Below are 18,076 nucleotides of genomic sequence, written 5' to 3' on the forward strand. Positions count from 1 at the left end.
TCAATAGATTGTATATTTTAGATAAAATTCTCAAAAATTCTATTTAAGGAAAGTTTTCATTTTTGTGAATAATAGTGTGGATTTGGGGTTTTGATTTAGAAATTAGGATAACAAGATTTTTTTTTTTATAGATGAGAATTTTTTTAGATTTTTTGATCAATATGTGTATTTTTTTTTAAATAATTCTCAAAAATTCTATTTTAGGAAAATTTTCATTTTCTATAGAATTATTGTAGACTGGAGGTTGTGGTTTAGAAACTAGGAAAACAAGAACTTTTGCAAATAGATGAGTATTTTTTTTTTGATCAATAAATTTTATATTTTAGATAAAATTCTCAAAAATTCTATTTTAGGAAAGTTTTCATTTTTATAGAGAAATATTATAGATTTGAGGCTGTGATTTATAAATTAGGATAACAAGAATTTTTGTAGATTGATGAGTATTCTTTTAGATTTTTTGATCAATAGGTTGTATATTTTAGATAAAATTCTCAAAAATTTTATTTTAGGAAAGTTTTCATTTTTGTGAATAATAGTGTTAATTTGGGGTTTTGATTTAGAAATTAGGATAACAAGAATTTTTTTGTTTATAGATGAGTATTCTTTTAGATTTTTTGATTAATAGTTGTATTTTTTAAAAATAATTCTCAAAAATTCTATTTTAGGAAAGTTTTCATTTTTTATAGAAATAGTGTAGATTGGGGGTTGTGATTTAGAAACTAGGATAACAAGAATTTTTGTGGATAGATGAGTATTTTTTTTAGATTTTTTGATCAATAGGTTTTATATTTTAGATAAAATTCTCAAAAATTCTCTTTTAGGAAAATTTTCATTTTTGTGAATAATAGTGTGGATTTGCGGTTTTTATTTAGAAATTAGGATAACAAGAATTTTTTTGTTTATAGATGAGAATTTCTTTTAGATTTTTTTATCAATAGTTATATTTCTTTAAAAATAATTCTCAAAAATTCTATTTTTGGAAAGTTTTCATTTTCTATAGAATTATTGTAGATTGGGGGTTGTGGTTTATAAACTATGAAAACAAGAACTTTTGCGGATAGATAAGTATTTTTTTTTTGTTTTTTTGATCAATAGATTTTATATTTTTGATAAAATTCTCAAAAATTCTATTTTAGGAAAGTTATCATTTTTGTGAATGATGGTGTGGATTTGAGGTTTTGATTTAGAAATTAGGATAACAAGAATTTTTTTGTTTATAGATGAGTATTCTTTTAGATTTTTCGATCAATAGTTGTATTTTTTAAAGATAATTCTTAAAAAATTTATTTTAGTGAAGTTTTCATTTTTTTATAGAAATATTGTAGATTTGGGGTTGTGATTTAGAAAATAGGAAAACAAGAACTTTTGTGGATAAATGAGTATTTTTTTTTTAATTTTTTGATCAATAGGTTTTATATTTTAGATAAAATTCTCAAAAATTCTATTTTAGGAAAGTTTTCATTTTTGTGAGTAATGGTGTGGATTTGGGGTTTTGATTTAGAAATTAGGATAACAAGAATTTTTTTGTTTATAGATGAGAATTCGTTTTAGATTTTTTGATCAATAGTTGTATTTTTGAAAATAATTCTCAAAAATTCTATTTTAGGAAATTTTTCATTTTTTATAGAATTATTGTAGATTGGGGGTTGTGATTTAGAAACTAGGAAAATAAGATCTTTTGCGGATAAATGAGTATTTTTTTTTAATTTTTTGATCAATAGGTTTTATATTTTAGATAAAATTCTCAAAAATTCTATTTTAGGAAAGTTTTCATTTTTGTGAGTAATAGTGTGGATTTGGAGTTTTGATTTAGAAATTAGGATAACAAGAATTTTTTTGTTTATAGATGAGTATTCTTTTAGGTTTTTTGATCAATAGTTGTATTTTTAAAAAAAAAATTCTCAAAAATTCTATTTTAAGAAAGTTTTCATTTTTTTAGAAATATTGTAGATTGGGGGTTGTGATTTAGAAACTACGATAACAAGAATTTTTGTGGATAGATGAATATTTTATTAGATTTTTTGATCAATAGGTTTTATATTTTAGATAAAATTCTAAAAAATTCTATTTTAGGAAATTTTTCATTTTTGTGAATAATAGTGTGGATTTGGGGTTTTTATTTAGAAATTAGGATAACAAGATTTTTTTTGTTTATAGATGAGTATTCTTTTAGATTTTTTGATCAATAGTTGTATTTTTAAAAAATAATTCTCAAAAATTCTATTTTAGGAAAGTTTTCATTTTTTATAGAAATATTGTAGATTGGGGGTTGTGATTTAGAAACTAGGATAACAAGAACTTTTGTGGATAGATGAGTATTTTTTTTTAGATTTTTTGATCAATAGGTTTTATATTTTAGATAAAATTCTCAAAAGTTCTATTTTAGGAAAGTTTTCATTTTTGTGAATAATAGTGTGGATTTGGGGTTTTTATTTAGAAATTAGGATAACAAGAATTTTTTTGTTTATAGGTGAGTATTCTTTTAGATTTTTTGATCAATAGTTGTACTTTAAAAAAATAATTCTCAAGATTTCTATTTTTAGAAAATTTTCATTTTATAGAGAAATATTGTATATTTGAGTTTATGATTTATAAATTAAGATAAAATGAATATTTGTTGATAGATGAGTATTCTTTTAGATTTTTAGATCAATAGGTTGTATATTTTAGATAAAAATCTCAAAAATTCTATTTTAGGAAAGTTTTCATTTTTGTGAGTAATAGTGTGGATTTGGGGTTTTGATTTAGAAATTAGGATAACAAGAAATTTTTTTTTTAAAGATGAGTGTTCTTTTAGATTTTTTGATCAATAGTTGTATTTTTTTAAAATAATTCTCAAAAATTCTATTTTTGGAAAGTTTTCATTTTTATAGAAATATTGTAGATTCGGGGTTGAGATTTAGAAATTAGGATAACAAGAATTTTTGTTGATAGATGAGTACTTTTTTAGATTTTTTGATCTATAGGTTTTATATTTTAGATAAAATTCTCAAATATTTCATTTTAGGAAAGTTTTCATTTTTGTGAATAATAGTGTGGATTTGGGGTTTTGATTTAGAAATTAGGATAACAAGAATTGTTTTGTTTATAGATGAGAATTTCTTTTAGATTTTTTGATCAATAGTTGTATTTTTATAAAAATAATTTTCAAAAATTCTATTTTAGGAATGTTTTCATTTTCTATAGAATTATTGTAGATTGGGAGTTGTGGTTTAAAAACTAGGAAAACAAGAACTTTTGCGGATAGATGAGTATTTTTTTTGATTTTTTGATCAATAGGTTTTATATTTTTGATAAAATTCTCAAAAATTCTATTTTAGGAAAGTTTTCATTTTTGTGAATGATAGTGTGGATTTGGGGTTTTGATTTAGAAATTAGGATACAAGAATTTTTTGTTTATAGATGAGTATTCTTTTAGATTTTTCGTCAATAGTTGTATTTTTTTAAAATAATTTTCAAAAACTCTATTTTAGGAAATTTTTTATTTTTTATAGAAATATTGTAGATTTGGGGTTGTGATTTATAAATTGGGATAACAAGAATTTTGTTGATAGATGAGTATTTTTTTAGATTTTTTGATCAATAGGTTTATATATTTTAGATAAAATTCTCAAAAATTCTATTTTAGGAAATTTTCATTTTTGTGAATAATAGTGTGGATTTGGGGTTTTGATTTAGAAATTAGGACAACAAGAATTTTTTTGTTTATAGATGAGAATTTGTTTTAGATTTTTTGATCAATAGTTGTATTTTTTCAAAATAATTCTCAAAAATTCTATTTTAGGAAAGTTTTCATTTTCTATAGAATTATTGTAGATTGGAGGTTGTGATTTAGAAACTAGGAAAACAAGAACTTTTGCGGATACATGAGTATTTTTTTTAATTTTTTGATCAATAGGTTTTAAATTTTAGATAAAATTCTCAAAATTTATATTTTAGGAAAGTTTTCATTTTTGTGAATACTAGTGTGGATTTGGGGTTTTGGTTTAGAAATTAGGATAACAAAAAATTTGTTTATAGATGAGTATTCTTTTAGATTTTTTGATCAATAGTTGTATTTTTAAAAAATAATTCTCAAAAATTCTATTTTAGGAAAGTTTTCATTTTTTATAGAAATATTATAGATTTGGGGTTGTGATTTAGAAATTAGGATAACAAGAATTTTGTTGATAGATGAGTACTTTTTTACATTTTTTGATCAATAGGTTTATATATTTTAGATAAAATGCTTAAAAATTCTATTTTAGGAAAGTTTTTATTTTTGTGAATAATAGTGTGGATTTGGGGTTTTGATTTAGAAATTAGGATAACAATAATTTTTTTTGTTTATAGATGAGTATTCTTTTAGATTTTTTGATCAATAGTTGTATTTTTTAAAAATAATTCTCAAAATATCTATTTTAGAAAAGTTTTCATTTTTATAGAAAGCTGATAAACTTGATCTATAGGTTTTCATTTTTATAGAAAGCTGATAAAAGTTTTCATTTTTAGGAGTCAAGAGGAGAAATGGCCACGGAATTATGAAGTTATGATCCAATCTCCAAAACCGGTCAAACCAGTTCTACACTTGCCTCAATTGGAAGCTAACCGGTTTAATCAGCTTCAAACCAGACATTGAGAACCAGGAAATCATTTCAACCAATCAGGAAATATTTTAGGAGTCGAGGAGGAGTTCTGCAAGTTCATACCATGCACCAGCAACCATTGGATCAGGAAGATCCTCATTTACTTCAACTTGCCTTATTTGGAGTCAACATTTAAACTCCAACAGCTCTTTTTCCTTCAGATTAGGCACGACCTCAGCACATTCCAAACTATCAAGAAGGTTCCCAGGAAGCTTAGTTATCCCTTCAAACCGTCCAGATACAAGGAGAACACCATCTACATTCATTTGGCCAAGATTCTCACCATAAAGCCTCCAACGGCTAGTTTTCATGGAGCCATCAATTCCTTTGCTTCCAAGTTTATTATTTCGATTTTTATTTCATTCCTTATGTCATTTTATGACTGTTAGAGAGTCCCAGTAGTCGAGCCTATAAAGCTCAATTAGTTTGTCTTTGTAAATCACCCTTGAACTTTTATGAATGAAAACACAGTTTTTCTAGTTTTTCAAAACTATTGTTCTAAGTCTTAGAGTATTGTGAGAAGCAGCTCTTGAGCATCCAGACTTATCAAAGCCTCCTTTCACAGAGCTTTGTGGCGTCCATCATCCCATTTCCATCCACCAATCGATCTTGAGAGTGATACACATCCAGCAAGACCGGTTCCATCTTCATTCATCTTCCATCCATCGATCCTTGTTGAGAGCGATATACATCCAGCAACAAAGATCCCATCTTCATCAATCTATCCTTTTTCTATTTGTTTTAATTCATATTATCATTTTGATTCATATTCATATTTGTTTCTGTTTGCATCATAAAAACTCTAAACTCATAAAAATCGATTCTCTTTGTTTTCAGATTTTAAACCTTGGTTCCACCTTAAAAATCTGATTCTTATACAACTTGTGTAAAGAGAAGAACTCAGGTACCACTATTTCCAGCATACAAGCAATCCATCCCAACCATACAAGCAATCTATCCCAAACGGTTAGTAACTTATAGATAATTTTATATTTCTTCAAAATTTTATAAAAACCATGATAAAAAAGTATATACAATCTTATCAGTTTAACTTATACATAATTTAATTATTTCTTAAATTTTTTATAAAAACATAAATAATTTTATAAAAACCATAATAAAATAGTCTATACAATCTTATGAGTTTAACTTATAGATAATTTTATTATTTCTTAAAAATTTAATAAAAACATAATTTTATAAAAACCATAATAAAAAGTCTATACAATCTTATTTGTTTAACTTATAGATAATTTAATTATTTTCTAGATATGTCATCATCTTCATCCGATGAAGTCGATGAAAGATTGGACAAAATTTGCGATGAATACGTGGAAGAAATATACAACGACATGGTGGAGGCCCAAACCATACCACAAAGGACACGTCAGTATGTTGAACGACACTGCAAAGGAGGACAAGACCAATTATGGAATGACTACTTCAGCGAAGATCCGACATTCTCGACTGAATTTTTCAGACGCCGTTTCCGCATGAATAAGAATTTATTCTTGCGTCTTGTTCATGGCCTAGAAGAGTGATTTCCATTCTTTCAGCAAAGAAGAGATGCAACCGGGAGGTGGAGTCTTACGGCACTACAAAAATGTACTGCAGCTATTCGTCTGTTTGCTTATGGTACTGCGGCTGACACCGTTGACGAATATCTCCGACTTGCTGAGACCACTGCACTTTCGTGTTTACATAATTTCACAGACGGAATAATACAATTATTCGGAGATGAGTATCTACGACGACCCACACCGGAGGATCTTCAACGGCTACTCGATATTGGAGAGAAACGAGGATTTCCTGGGATGGTCGGGAGCATTGATTGTATGCATTGGGAGTGGAAAAATTGCCCAACCGCTTGGAAAGGACAATACGCACGTGGATCAGGAAAACCGACAATTGTCTTAGAGGCTGTAGCTTCCCAAGATCTTTGGATATGGCACGCCTTTTTTGGTCCTCCAAGTACCTTAAACGATATTAATGTCCTCGATCGGTCTCCTGTTTTTGATGACATTTTACAAGGTCGAGCTCCGAAGGTAAAGTACATGGTCAACGGACACACGTATAAGTTGGTGTACTACCTCACAGACGGTATATATCCAAAATGGTCAACATTTATCCAATCTATCACACTCCCTAAAACTCCTCAACAAGAGTTATTTGCTAAAGTTCAAGAAGCAAGCCGAAAAGATGTGGAGCGGGCTTTTGGAGTTTTGCAATCTCGATTTGCAATTGTGAGAAATCCGGTAAAAACATTGAACAAAGAAAAGATAGGGAAGATTATGAGAGCATGTATCATACTCCACAATAAGATAGTCGAAGATGAACGGGATGGATACTCTCGTATTGATATATCTGAATTTGAAGAAGGAGACGCCCCCAGATGTTCAGAGGTGGAAACCGAGAGGCCAACAAATCTGAATAATATCTTTCCCACTCGGAATGATCTTCGTGATAGGCAAACGCATGAAAGATTGAAAAATGATTTAATTCAAAATATTTGGAATAAATTTGGTGATGAAGATTAACAATTATTCTATATTTATGTAAAAATTTTGTTTTTATGTTTAATTAATGTATTTTATGTTTAATTATTGTTTTTTATGTTTATTTATTGTATTTTTATGTTAAGTTATGGATTAATTAATGTATTAATTAATGTATTTTATGTTTATTTATATTTCACTAAAAAAAGCATTTTTTTTCTTGCGGATTCCAACTTCGGGATCACCATTGTACACACATTTTTAACAAGAGTCTTTAACTATTCAAAAAAAAAATATATATTACTAAACTAATCCTATGGACTCGACAATGGGTGCCACCATCATGGATGCTCTTAGAGGTTTCATAATATTGTGTAGACAGTCGTTTCTTAAAAGATCATGCATGTGTTGTAATTTGAAATTTTTTACTACCAAAAACCGAATCTTCGCCATGCATAAACAATAAATCTCTTTATATAATATTCTAATTCCTAAACTATATATAAGATATGTTATATAACACACAAATAAATATGATATTATAGATTATTACAAATCACACTCACACAAGCAACCAATCAAGGCTCATTACTTTTCTGGGACATGAATCAATTATACATAACTCAAATAACTTTTGCACATGTAGACATGAATATGGGCCAGAAAATAGAGATGCTCAAAATTAGAACTGAAAAAGCAGAATTAAGAAACAAATGGTTAACAACATAGACAAGATGTGAGTAGTCCACGCTAACCATTAAAATGACATGAACAAAACAACGAAAGTTTTAGAATAAAGGAATCATCAAGCCCATTTAGCCAATAAAGACATGAGACCAGCACCAAGAAGAAGAGAAATGTGGGCCATGATTTGAAGCCCAGTATTGGATTGCATCTTAGGGTGCATGAAGTCTGCTGCGAGAAGGTCGACCAGAGACATGTAGATGAGAATACCTGCGGATGCAGCGTTTAATACTCCTTGAACGATCAGAGCCGTTGGAGAAGACTCATCGTACGTATCTGATATTCCCATTCCAACAACGATACCTATTGGTGTTGTTACCGCGAAGAACGTCGACATTATTGTTACTGACAAACACTTGAATTTTCCCTTCAATAACAAAAAAATCGAAATCGGATTGTTATTATGAATTTATGACTTTGGTATTTTTACTGTTTTGTTATTTTGGATTGGAACTAAACAATACAAGTTGATAAAAGTCAAAAGGTGAGTGACCACTATGCAATAATGTTAACTCTTTAAAATATACATGTCGACAGATAAATGCTAGTATCATCACATATGTGTCGTATACGGACTGAGTTTATACTGATCGAGTATATAGAGCTTATTTAATGAAAGTCAAGAAAAATAAATGAGAAAAATACCTGAGCAATACAACCACCAAGGCCAAGACCTTCGAAGCATTGATGAAACATTAAGGCAATGAAGAGAGCTTTTGCGGCTTCTGGACTTTGTGAAGCTCCAAGTGATATTCCTATTACCACTGAATGTACTATTATTCCCAGCTCCAGTACCTACTTTGAGTATTTTTTAGAGCCAAGAAAAAAGGGCACAAGACTATCATTTCTGAGATATATAGACAATTTTACATTACATGTTATATTATTTTTTTAAGGTTTCGGGCAAAATAATTAAATTTATAGTACGTGATATAGTTTTCGGATTTTCGATGCATTCCGAGTTATGGAATTAATCTTCTTGTTTAGTTTTTAATTACACTCTAAAAATGATATGTTAAAAGCTAATATTATATCTGAAAAGTTCTTATTTGGAATTTCGGCACCAAAACAACATGTGATATTTTTTCCTAGAGAATCAAACCTCACATGGTTGATGGTCCGAATCTAAACAACCAGCGTCGACAACAAATAATCTCGCAGAAATGCATGAACTTGTAGATTTTGACTTCTAAATTATCCTGGAAAAAAAGCTTCATGTTGAAAAAACATACATCGATGCACGCACTAATCTTTTTCTTGGAAAACTATGTTTACTGAAAATGTAATTAACAAAAATGGCTATTTTGTTACATCAAAAACCCTTAAAACTTTCAAAAAATGTTAACAATATGCGTTTCCATGTAGTATATAGTATAGAAAGAAAAAAAATAATTAAACTAGAAAACACAAACTCTATGATTATAAAACGTGGAGCTCAATCAACAAACCTGTGCAATAATTCTTGTCCTGAGTATCTGGACCTTGGCAGAGTCCACGGATGGCTCACCGGACTCTCCATCAATGATCGTTTTGGACGCTTTGCAATGCGATTTATAGAAACTCGAAGTAGCAAACGTATCAACGGACAGCGTCAAGATCGCTGCCACCATGGCGATGAATCCGGTGAACGGAAACTCCCACGCTTCCGACGTGAGACACGGCGAGTTAAGCATCACGTAAGCCTCAGGCAAGACGTGCATGAATCCGGTAGACAGGATAACTCCGGCAGCGAAAGCTTTCGTGACGAAGAAGAAAGATGTCTCGGGACGCAAAGAAGGGAAGACTTTGCCTAAGAGAGGGAAGAGAACACCGATCACTCCGGCGAGTAGAACGGTTGGGATGGCTGCGATTTTGTATTTGCGAGCTCCGGCTTTGTTTTCGTGGTCGTCGTCGTGTGAGCACTCGCATTGAGGCTTCCCGGAATGTGAATGGCCCTCATGGCTATCCTGGGCTTGAGCAACGGCGATCAGGAGCAGGGAAATGGAGATGAAGAAGAGTAAGAGTTTCACCTTCTTCATCATTCTGTCTGTCTTGTTATAATTTAGGGTTTCTGAATATATTGGTATGGAAATGGAAGTATCTGATTGTGTATATATACTATATTAATATCATATAAATTTGAGATAAATTTTTGTAGCCATTCATTAGCAAAGATATGAGGTAGTGAAACTAAAAAAAAAAAATCGAGCTTAATGAGCTAAATTGTTTAATCTTTGATGAATCTTTTAATAGACAAATTAATTGAAAGTCAATCGTTGTTTTAAAGAAGGATGCAATGTATTCAAATTTGCTTTTGTACAGTACTTAAAGCAATAGTTATAACTGATATCTCGACAAAGAAAAAGGAGAAGAAGCAATGGGCTTATACGAGACTTCCGATTTGTCTAGAAAATACGATCATGAACATCAATTACCTTCCAATATCAAATAGGCAAGTACCAAATAGTTAGGAATGTAATCTTATTTGCTAACCAAGTTTACATTGGCTGTGGCATATGCTTAAAGTACGGATGACAATTGACAAGCCTCGAACATGCGACTACATATAAGAATAACGAACCATTTTTCTTGAAAGACGATATTATTAGAAATAAAATCTCATATCAAAAGTTCTTAGAATTGTTGTATATAAGAAAAATATTGGTCATCCAAATAATAATATTTCTTATAAAACTCTCACTTCTTTTAGAGATCTTGATTCCGGTTATGTTTTTTATAGAAACGAACTTTCTCTAAATTAGTAAAAAGTTACTGTTCTGAAATTTGACGTATAGGCAGCCAAAATCATTCGTGGACTTCTTTTAATAAAACATAAAAATTGGAATAGTAAAGAGACAATGGAATACGTAGTAGAATACTTTTTCTAGATCCCGGCGTTAAATAATTCAAGTTTTTTTTTATGTTATCTATGGTTATCACTTTATGTTTGGTAGTCATACCCTATTTTTTTATTAAGGATCATAACATTTTCGGAATCCACCACATATGTATTTCAAAACTTCTATTTATTTTTGTTTTCACATATGATATGCATCATAGTTTTCAAATCCATTTTAAGCTAATTACCTTTTGAGCAAGAAAACCAAATTTTGTTGAACGGAAAAAAATAAAAATGCAATATTATAAGAAAATATTTTTTGAACCCCAAAATAATATATATCCAAAAGTTCATTATTGTATATTCATGTTCATATAATAGATTTTTGTGTAATTTACACATATTAAGAAAACATATTAAATTTTTATTATAAACACATCATTTTCTATGATTAATTATATTTTTATTAGTAAATAATATGTTTAACGTTATTAGCTAATAAAAATGCATAAAATGTTAAAGTTTGATTTTTAAAAAAATTTAGATTAATTTTTTGAGAATGGGGGAAATATATATTATCTCATATGATCCATATTAACTAATATAATTGAGTTATATACTCTCAAAGTCTTAGTACTAATGAAGGAAATCAAAATTAGCATTCTCATTGTGCTTAGAGATATATATATATATATACACCTAGGATAGGGTGGGGGTGGACTCGAGACAATTGTGTGATAAAATAGTGTATATATATATATGTTTTGTGTGTGATTAAAATCATTTGCTTTTGACATTGTGAAATTTATTTATCTTGTTATCTAATTTTTTTGTTAATAGTTTTTTTTCTTAAAAATAATTACATTGTTCATTAACAAAAAATTACTATAATAAACAAAAATTATAGAATAACATGTATTCAAAAAAATGATGTATATATAACCGTGTCAAGACAATTAGATCAAATGAATAATTTTTTGATTATAAATGTATTTTAATAGTTTTATCCAATGAAAGCAGAAGATGATAAATGGATACTCGTTGGAATTCGAATTCAAATGATTTTTCTTAAAAGAGATTCCTTAGTTTTACCGCACTAAATTATAGAATAGTAGTTTTTGTTCTTGGGGAACTCAAACTAAGGTGAATTTGTTTTAGGTTGAACTTGATATGGTATTGGTTTCCTGATTTACCAAACGTTATTTTATGTTGTAAAATGATTAAATGAAAATGAGTGCATCGTAAAAGTAGTCGAGAGCGACTATTAAGGAAGAAAAGAAGAGAAAACATATTGGATTTCTTAGTAAATTAGACTCGTTCAGACACGTCGTCACGAGTTAGCTTGGTCTCCTAGACTACTTTTAACAATAAAAAATATATAAAAATGAATAAAGATCTAAGATAAAGAATATTATTCCTTTTCCTTTTTTTAAGTGAATGGCGAAACAATGTCGACATAAAACGTACATGGCCTCCAAGTTGACTCCTTTCTTAGCTCAAAATAATGGTAATGAAGCTTAAGGGTATCAAGTCAACCTCTAATTATGTCGATAGCATGCTTCATTTTCATTTCATATGCATATTGTTTCATTTGATTCTTATTGTAATAAAAAAATTATTCGACTAACTGTCTTGACGCGGTTATATATACACATCATTTTTCTGGATACAGATTAATCTATAATTTTTCGTTTTATATAGTAATTTTTTGTCAATGAATAATTTAATTATTTATCTAAATTTATTGATTAGATTTCATACAAACATGGTCGACACATAATATATCATATTACAGTTTTAAATATATTTTAAAACTAATTTTAAAAATATATATTTCTGGTCAAAGAATCATTTTTCCTTTACTCATAATTTGATTTTATGTATATAATATTTTTATTAAATCGAACTTTACCAAAAATTAACATTTTTAAAGTTGAATAAAATTTCTGCAATGTATTGTATTGTCATTTGTCACTAATATTTGAAAGTCACAATACTTATCTTAGTGTTAGCACAAAAGGCTTAATAAACATAACTATTATCACAATCAACATTTAAGGACATAGAAGTTGTTAAAAGAGATGATACGTTTTTTACAAAAAAAAAAGACTAAGATGAGTTTCCAAAAAGATGGTCAGTAAATGTTGTTTTTTAAAGCTGCGTTTATTTGTAAACCGAGAAGTTCATACAATTTGGAAATAAATTCAACAACAGAGACACCTGGATACTCATAAGCAGAAACATAGGTAACCACACCTGGAGTTGAAGCAGACAGTTTGCTGAAACAGTTGGCCGAAACTTGAATCTAAGCCATCATAGCCCCCCTAGCTTCAGAAACGAAAAGGTCCGACAGCCGAGATGAACCTTTTTGAACTATATGACTGGTACCGCTGTTCACTTGTGACACTAGCTGCAAAATCTGATCAGCCACTTGATTTTTTTGCCATTGCGCACGTGTTCTCAACTTCATATAGCACTCCAACAAACTGAGAATATAGTTGATCAAAGGACGGAGAGATGAAAGCAAGACTATTAAGAGAGTCTTTCTGGCCTCCACTGAACACGACACCCTTCACGCGCATGTTCTTCAGAGATTCGATAGCCAAGATCATCACTTAATGTTTTTTTTTTTTTGAGAAAGGAAAAAACAAAATATTTAGCTTCCTATGTACATTTGATTCAGCTTCCTTTTTTTTATTTACAAAACCATATATATATTTTATAACGGGCCCCCTTTTTTTACAACAAATAGTTTATACAATTTTATCCTTGTAACACGTTACAAATTCCAAATATAACACCTTTAAAGTATGTGTATTTTCCTATGTTACATGGAAACGGAAGCGAAGAAGCGAGATTTCTAAAACAATTAGAAAGCGGGTACGTGTTGGAAGCGTCTCCATATATATATAGGAATTTTTTAAAATATCTAGAATTAAAAATTATATGATTTAAATTTAAATTAAAGAATTTATTCATTTATTCATTTATAATAATTTTGAAATATTTTATATTAAAATGTGAAAATACACATACATTAAATTAAAAAAAAAAATTATATTAATTATTTTTAATACTTTATATTAATTGACATAATATATTTGAATACATGATTTATCTTTAATAAAAACCTCAATGTAGGTATTTTCCGATAAAGCTTCCGTGCAACGTAGGTATTTTCCATGACTCTTTATTATGAATTTTTTTTTGAGTACTGGCTTCTCTTTATTATATATACTTAATTTAGTAATTTATACACCCATTAATTTTTCATTCTAGTTCGAGTTTCACAAGAAACAAAAAAATTTATAGTAATTCAACTACATATTTCCATTACAAATTTCCAATACTACCTTTAGTAACAAAAGGATTTCCATTACTACCTTAACGTGTAACTCATCAACTTTTCAGCAACTAGTTTTAGTCATTTATTAATCCCAAAATTAAAGACGAATTGAGCTAAGTTATGTCAAGGACAAGCTAACCCGCGAATCTCTATTCTCTATTCTCTAATCTCTACTAATTGTCTTTTTGTAAAGTTGTGTCCTGTGTGTATCACATGAACTGAAATTAATGTTCAGTAGAGTATCATTTATGCATATCTAGTGCTTTGGTATCTAATCTCTATGGTTCTCATTTAAAAAATACTCACTCTTTTCTTTTACTCACATGAAAGATAAAAAGAGAGTATTGTATGTTTGAGTTATTTTACATTTTTCTTTCTTTCTTTCTTTCTTTATAAAGTTCATAAAACATTAAATATTTTTTTACCAAAATTAAACATTTAACAATTCTAACATTGCTTTACTGGCTAACTTGTTCTCATTTTAAACTACAACTTGGTTGTTTACTAAATACACTATAAAAACACCCCAAAATCAAACCGTTTTAAGAACCAGATTTCTCAGACTTTGCAAACTAAAAGAATAACAAAAGAACCAACTTCTACCAATTCGTATTTCAATTTAACCAGTTGGAAGAAGAAGATGGCCATGTTTAATTTTTTGGCAGACACGAATCGTTGACCTTCCCTGTTTCACACCATTGCACTATCACTTCATAACACTTTGCCCATTATACAAAGAAGAAAGAACAATGATGAAACATTAGATACACAAGATCCCAAAACCAAGTATCGAAAAACATTGCTTATACGAAAATAAACAACGATGAGACAACTTATCAAAGACAAGCACGCACGTTCGACGTTTTTTAAAAGACACATACACACATCACACTCACACACGCTCCCTTTCTAAACATTTGATACTATATGTTAAGTAGATGCATATTATTGCGAGGGAGATAGAGTGAGAGGCTAAACTTAGGTTTCTGAGACACAAATTTGTTCTTACTTGTCGTCTTTTGCATCTGGCTCAACGGTTTTATATTTCTCTTCTTCAACATCTTCCTCCTCGTCATAGTATCGTTCCTCTTCATCCTCGTCACTGCCCATGTCATGGTCGAAATATTCTTCATAGAATTGATCGTCTGTGTCATCATCCTGACCGTTCTCCAGTCTGTTTCTGGGAATCTGTCTTATTAACCTCTCTTGGATTCTGTCTCTGATTGCAGTACCCTGTTAACATTTTAGGCATTTATTATTTTTACTCAAAGTTTACACAGAACATAAGTATATAAACTTATAAACGTATGTCTAGTTAGTTGATAGTGTCTTCTCAATTATACTTACCATCTTATGGCAACCTTCTTCAAATATTTCAAGAAATCCAGCGACCCATCGATCTGCATTCTCTACCCACTCGTTGCGCAGCATTTTTACGGTTTGAATCTGAACCAAAACCGGTTTAGACATTAACAAAAAGAGTGAGAAATATGCGATTGAGAAATTATAAGAAACTTCTGCGGGATAAGATTGTCCAGTTAACTTATGATGTAATCATCAAGAGATCTTCTAACTAAAGCATGAAACTGTGTGGAGGTTTCAAGCACAGCGGGTACAAGTGATCGGACTGCTACTATTGGTATGAGATCATTTAACAACTTGATATCGACTGGCACCACTATTACATATAAAAGAAGCAGCTCCTTTTGGTATTTCGAAATTGAAACACGAAAGGATTAACAAGCATCATTTAATGCACAACAAGAAGACGCAAAACAATAGTAAGACATAAGAATGCTCTTTGTCCAGAGGCTGTAAATCCTAAAAGAAGTGAACGAGGTTCAAGTTATGAGAAGCTCGATTGCAAACGTGACAAAGTGAGACGTGAATAAAGAAAAAAACCTAAAACCTTGCAACCTACGATGAACAGCTTGTTTAATAGAAGGCAATACAGTAAAAAAAACGATGGACTTATGATGATCAATCAGACAAAGAGAGGTTGAGAGAAGACATGCCTTTTCTCCCACTTTTTCTTGCTGTTCTTTGACTCTCTCCTGGAGTTTCTTTAGCCTCATATTAACTCTAAGTCTCTTTTCCTGTTGCAAATCGATAAAACCCAAAGTTGATTCCTCCAAACGAGAAAAAATATAGCAAAACAAGAAAAATGAAGAGGTAGCAAGAAACTGATGACATGCCTTGACAAAGCTAACTCCAAGATCTTCCCTTGAATATCCTCTATCCAAATTACGCATAACATACTGGTTATAATCTTTCACTATTCTCATGATAATGTCCGAGGTTGATATCCCTTCAGTTCGCATTGTTTCCTTAAACCTCCCAACTTTCTTAACCTGCATCAAAATGCTCAGTTACAGCAGACATACAAAAGTGTCAAAACGCAGGAATCTGATGAAAATTCCACCGGACTCACAAATTCATAGACATCCTTTCCAGCTCCGCTGGTGTCTGCATACCTGTGGATGATATTAGATTCAAAGAAGGTTACTTTAGTTTTTGAATCATCAGTAAAAGACGAGCATAACTAACAAGAAGGTAGTAAGAACAATAATACTTAAAAATGTTCACCACTTCACCGAAACTATATCAAGACTAACACAACAGAGATATGTTCTTACGGAAGGGAATCATGGGCAACATAGTCAATCCGGTGGTTATCAAGAAACTCTTGGTTGATCACCCACGGTGCATCGGGAATGACTTCATCCACCCACCTGTACAGTAAATCAAACGTTTCCTGTAAAACTCCACTCCTTGCCAAAATCAAGAGCTTCTACTATAACAACACAAAGATTAGATAGAGAAAAGGTAATTACTTGCAATGACGAAGTGATTCATAACGCTCTTCAGCAGTCATAACAGTCCTTCCCTTGTACTTATGAGTAGTCTCATCGTTGCAACATCCAACGAGAAGGTAAGTGTTTGGAAACCTAAACAAGAACACAAAAACCATTACAAAGAAAATCAACTTACCTCCTCCTCGAAATACTAAATCAAAAAACTAAATCACGAGATTCCAAATCATACGCCACAATGCTTTGCACATCATCACAAAGTTTGACAGTAATATAAACCAACACGCCGATTAAATCATCGCCGAGACTTATCTATCTAATCAAATAGAAATTTTCAACTGCACGACTTACAAGGAACTTGACTCAATACGAACAACACAGACTCAGCCACAAATCAAAATCAGAGATTCAAAACTATCTACGGGGAATACTAACGATTTCTTGGCTTGTTCGAGAGATCGAGCGTGGCCAAAGTGGAAGAGATCGTAGATCCCGTCGGCGTAGACGCGGACGGGACGATCGGTAGGAGGCGAAGTCTGGATTGCTGTAGAGCCGGAGACTGCGACGGCGGTGGAAGGTCCGTCGGTAGTTGGATCGGCGGTGACGTTGCTCATATTCTCTCCGATCGAAGGGGTAGAAATCACCCGCGACCCCACCCACGCCTTGTTATGTGAAACGGAAAACTACAAAAACGAAACTATCTATACTCTGACGGGAATATGATTACAATCTTTTTTTCCTTTTTTACATTATTTATTTATTGTTTTTTTTTGTACTTTAATATTATTCGAGGAAGTCTAATGTTCTAAATAAATGGGAAATGTATTTTGAATATCGATAAAGTACAATGTTTACGGAATGATAATCTCTTTAATAAATGCGGAAATGATTACACTCAATTTATTTCTCTTGAAAATGGTTGTACTTTTAAGGATTTAGTTGAATTCTTTAAAACTCTCTCCTCCCTTATTTTAACATAGGTCTTTTAGAAAAAAAATTGTTTCATTTTCTATAAAAAATTATAAATTAAAAAAAAATAATTAATTTTATTAAATTATTATTAATTAAAAATTATTAAAAATTAAAAATTATATAAAAAAATATATTTATTATGATAATTTAATAAGTTTTTTTAATAAGTGTAAAAAATACTAAAAAGTAACCAGAGGAGTACTATTTTTTTTCATATGGACGAATCAGTCGGTAGTGTGTATTACTCTCTCTTGGGCGTGGCA

The 18,076-nt window shown here is 30.2% G+C and overlaps 2 protein-coding genes across 2 annotated transcripts; both read right to left on the reverse strand.

The window, feature by feature from the left end:
• Positions 1 to 4,897: 4,897 nt before the first annotated feature.
• LOC103867631 (zinc transporter 3) lies at positions 4,898 to 14,493 on the reverse strand. The gene is made up of 3 exons (XM_009145715.2): positions 9,313 to 14,493; positions 8,510 to 8,659; positions 4,898 to 8,231 (listed from the first exon to the last, which is right to left on the reverse strand). Exons 1-3 carry the CDS (start codon positions 9,883 to 9,885, stop codon positions 7,926 to 7,928), a joined length of 1,029 nt encoding a protein of 342 aa, XP_009143963.1. The 5' UTR covers positions 9,886 to 14,493; the 3' UTR covers positions 4,898 to 7,925.
• Positions 14,494 to 14,738: 245 nt separating this feature from the next.
• LOC103867630 (choline-phosphate cytidylyltransferase 1) lies at positions 14,739 to 17,551 on the reverse strand. The gene is made up of 8 exons (XM_009145713.3): positions 17,277 to 17,551; positions 16,863 to 16,976; positions 16,665 to 16,760; positions 16,460 to 16,502; positions 16,224 to 16,379; positions 16,044 to 16,124; positions 15,376 to 15,474; positions 14,739 to 15,261 (listed from the first exon to the last, which is right to left on the reverse strand). Exons 1-8 carry the CDS (start codon positions 17,453 to 17,455, stop codon positions 15,034 to 15,036), a joined length of 996 nt encoding a protein of 331 aa, XP_009143961.1. The 5' UTR covers positions 17,456 to 17,551; the 3' UTR covers positions 14,739 to 15,033.
• Between the last annotated feature and the right edge of the window lie 525 nt (positions 17,552 to 18,076).

This window comes from Brassica rapa, chromosome A05 (assembly GCF_000309985.2).
Source record: "Brassica rapa cultivar Chiifu-401-42 chromosome A05, CAAS_Brap_v3.01, whole genome shotgun sequence".
NCBI classification, from domain to species: Eukaryota; Viridiplantae; Streptophyta; class Magnoliopsida; order Brassicales; family Brassicaceae; genus Brassica; species Brassica rapa.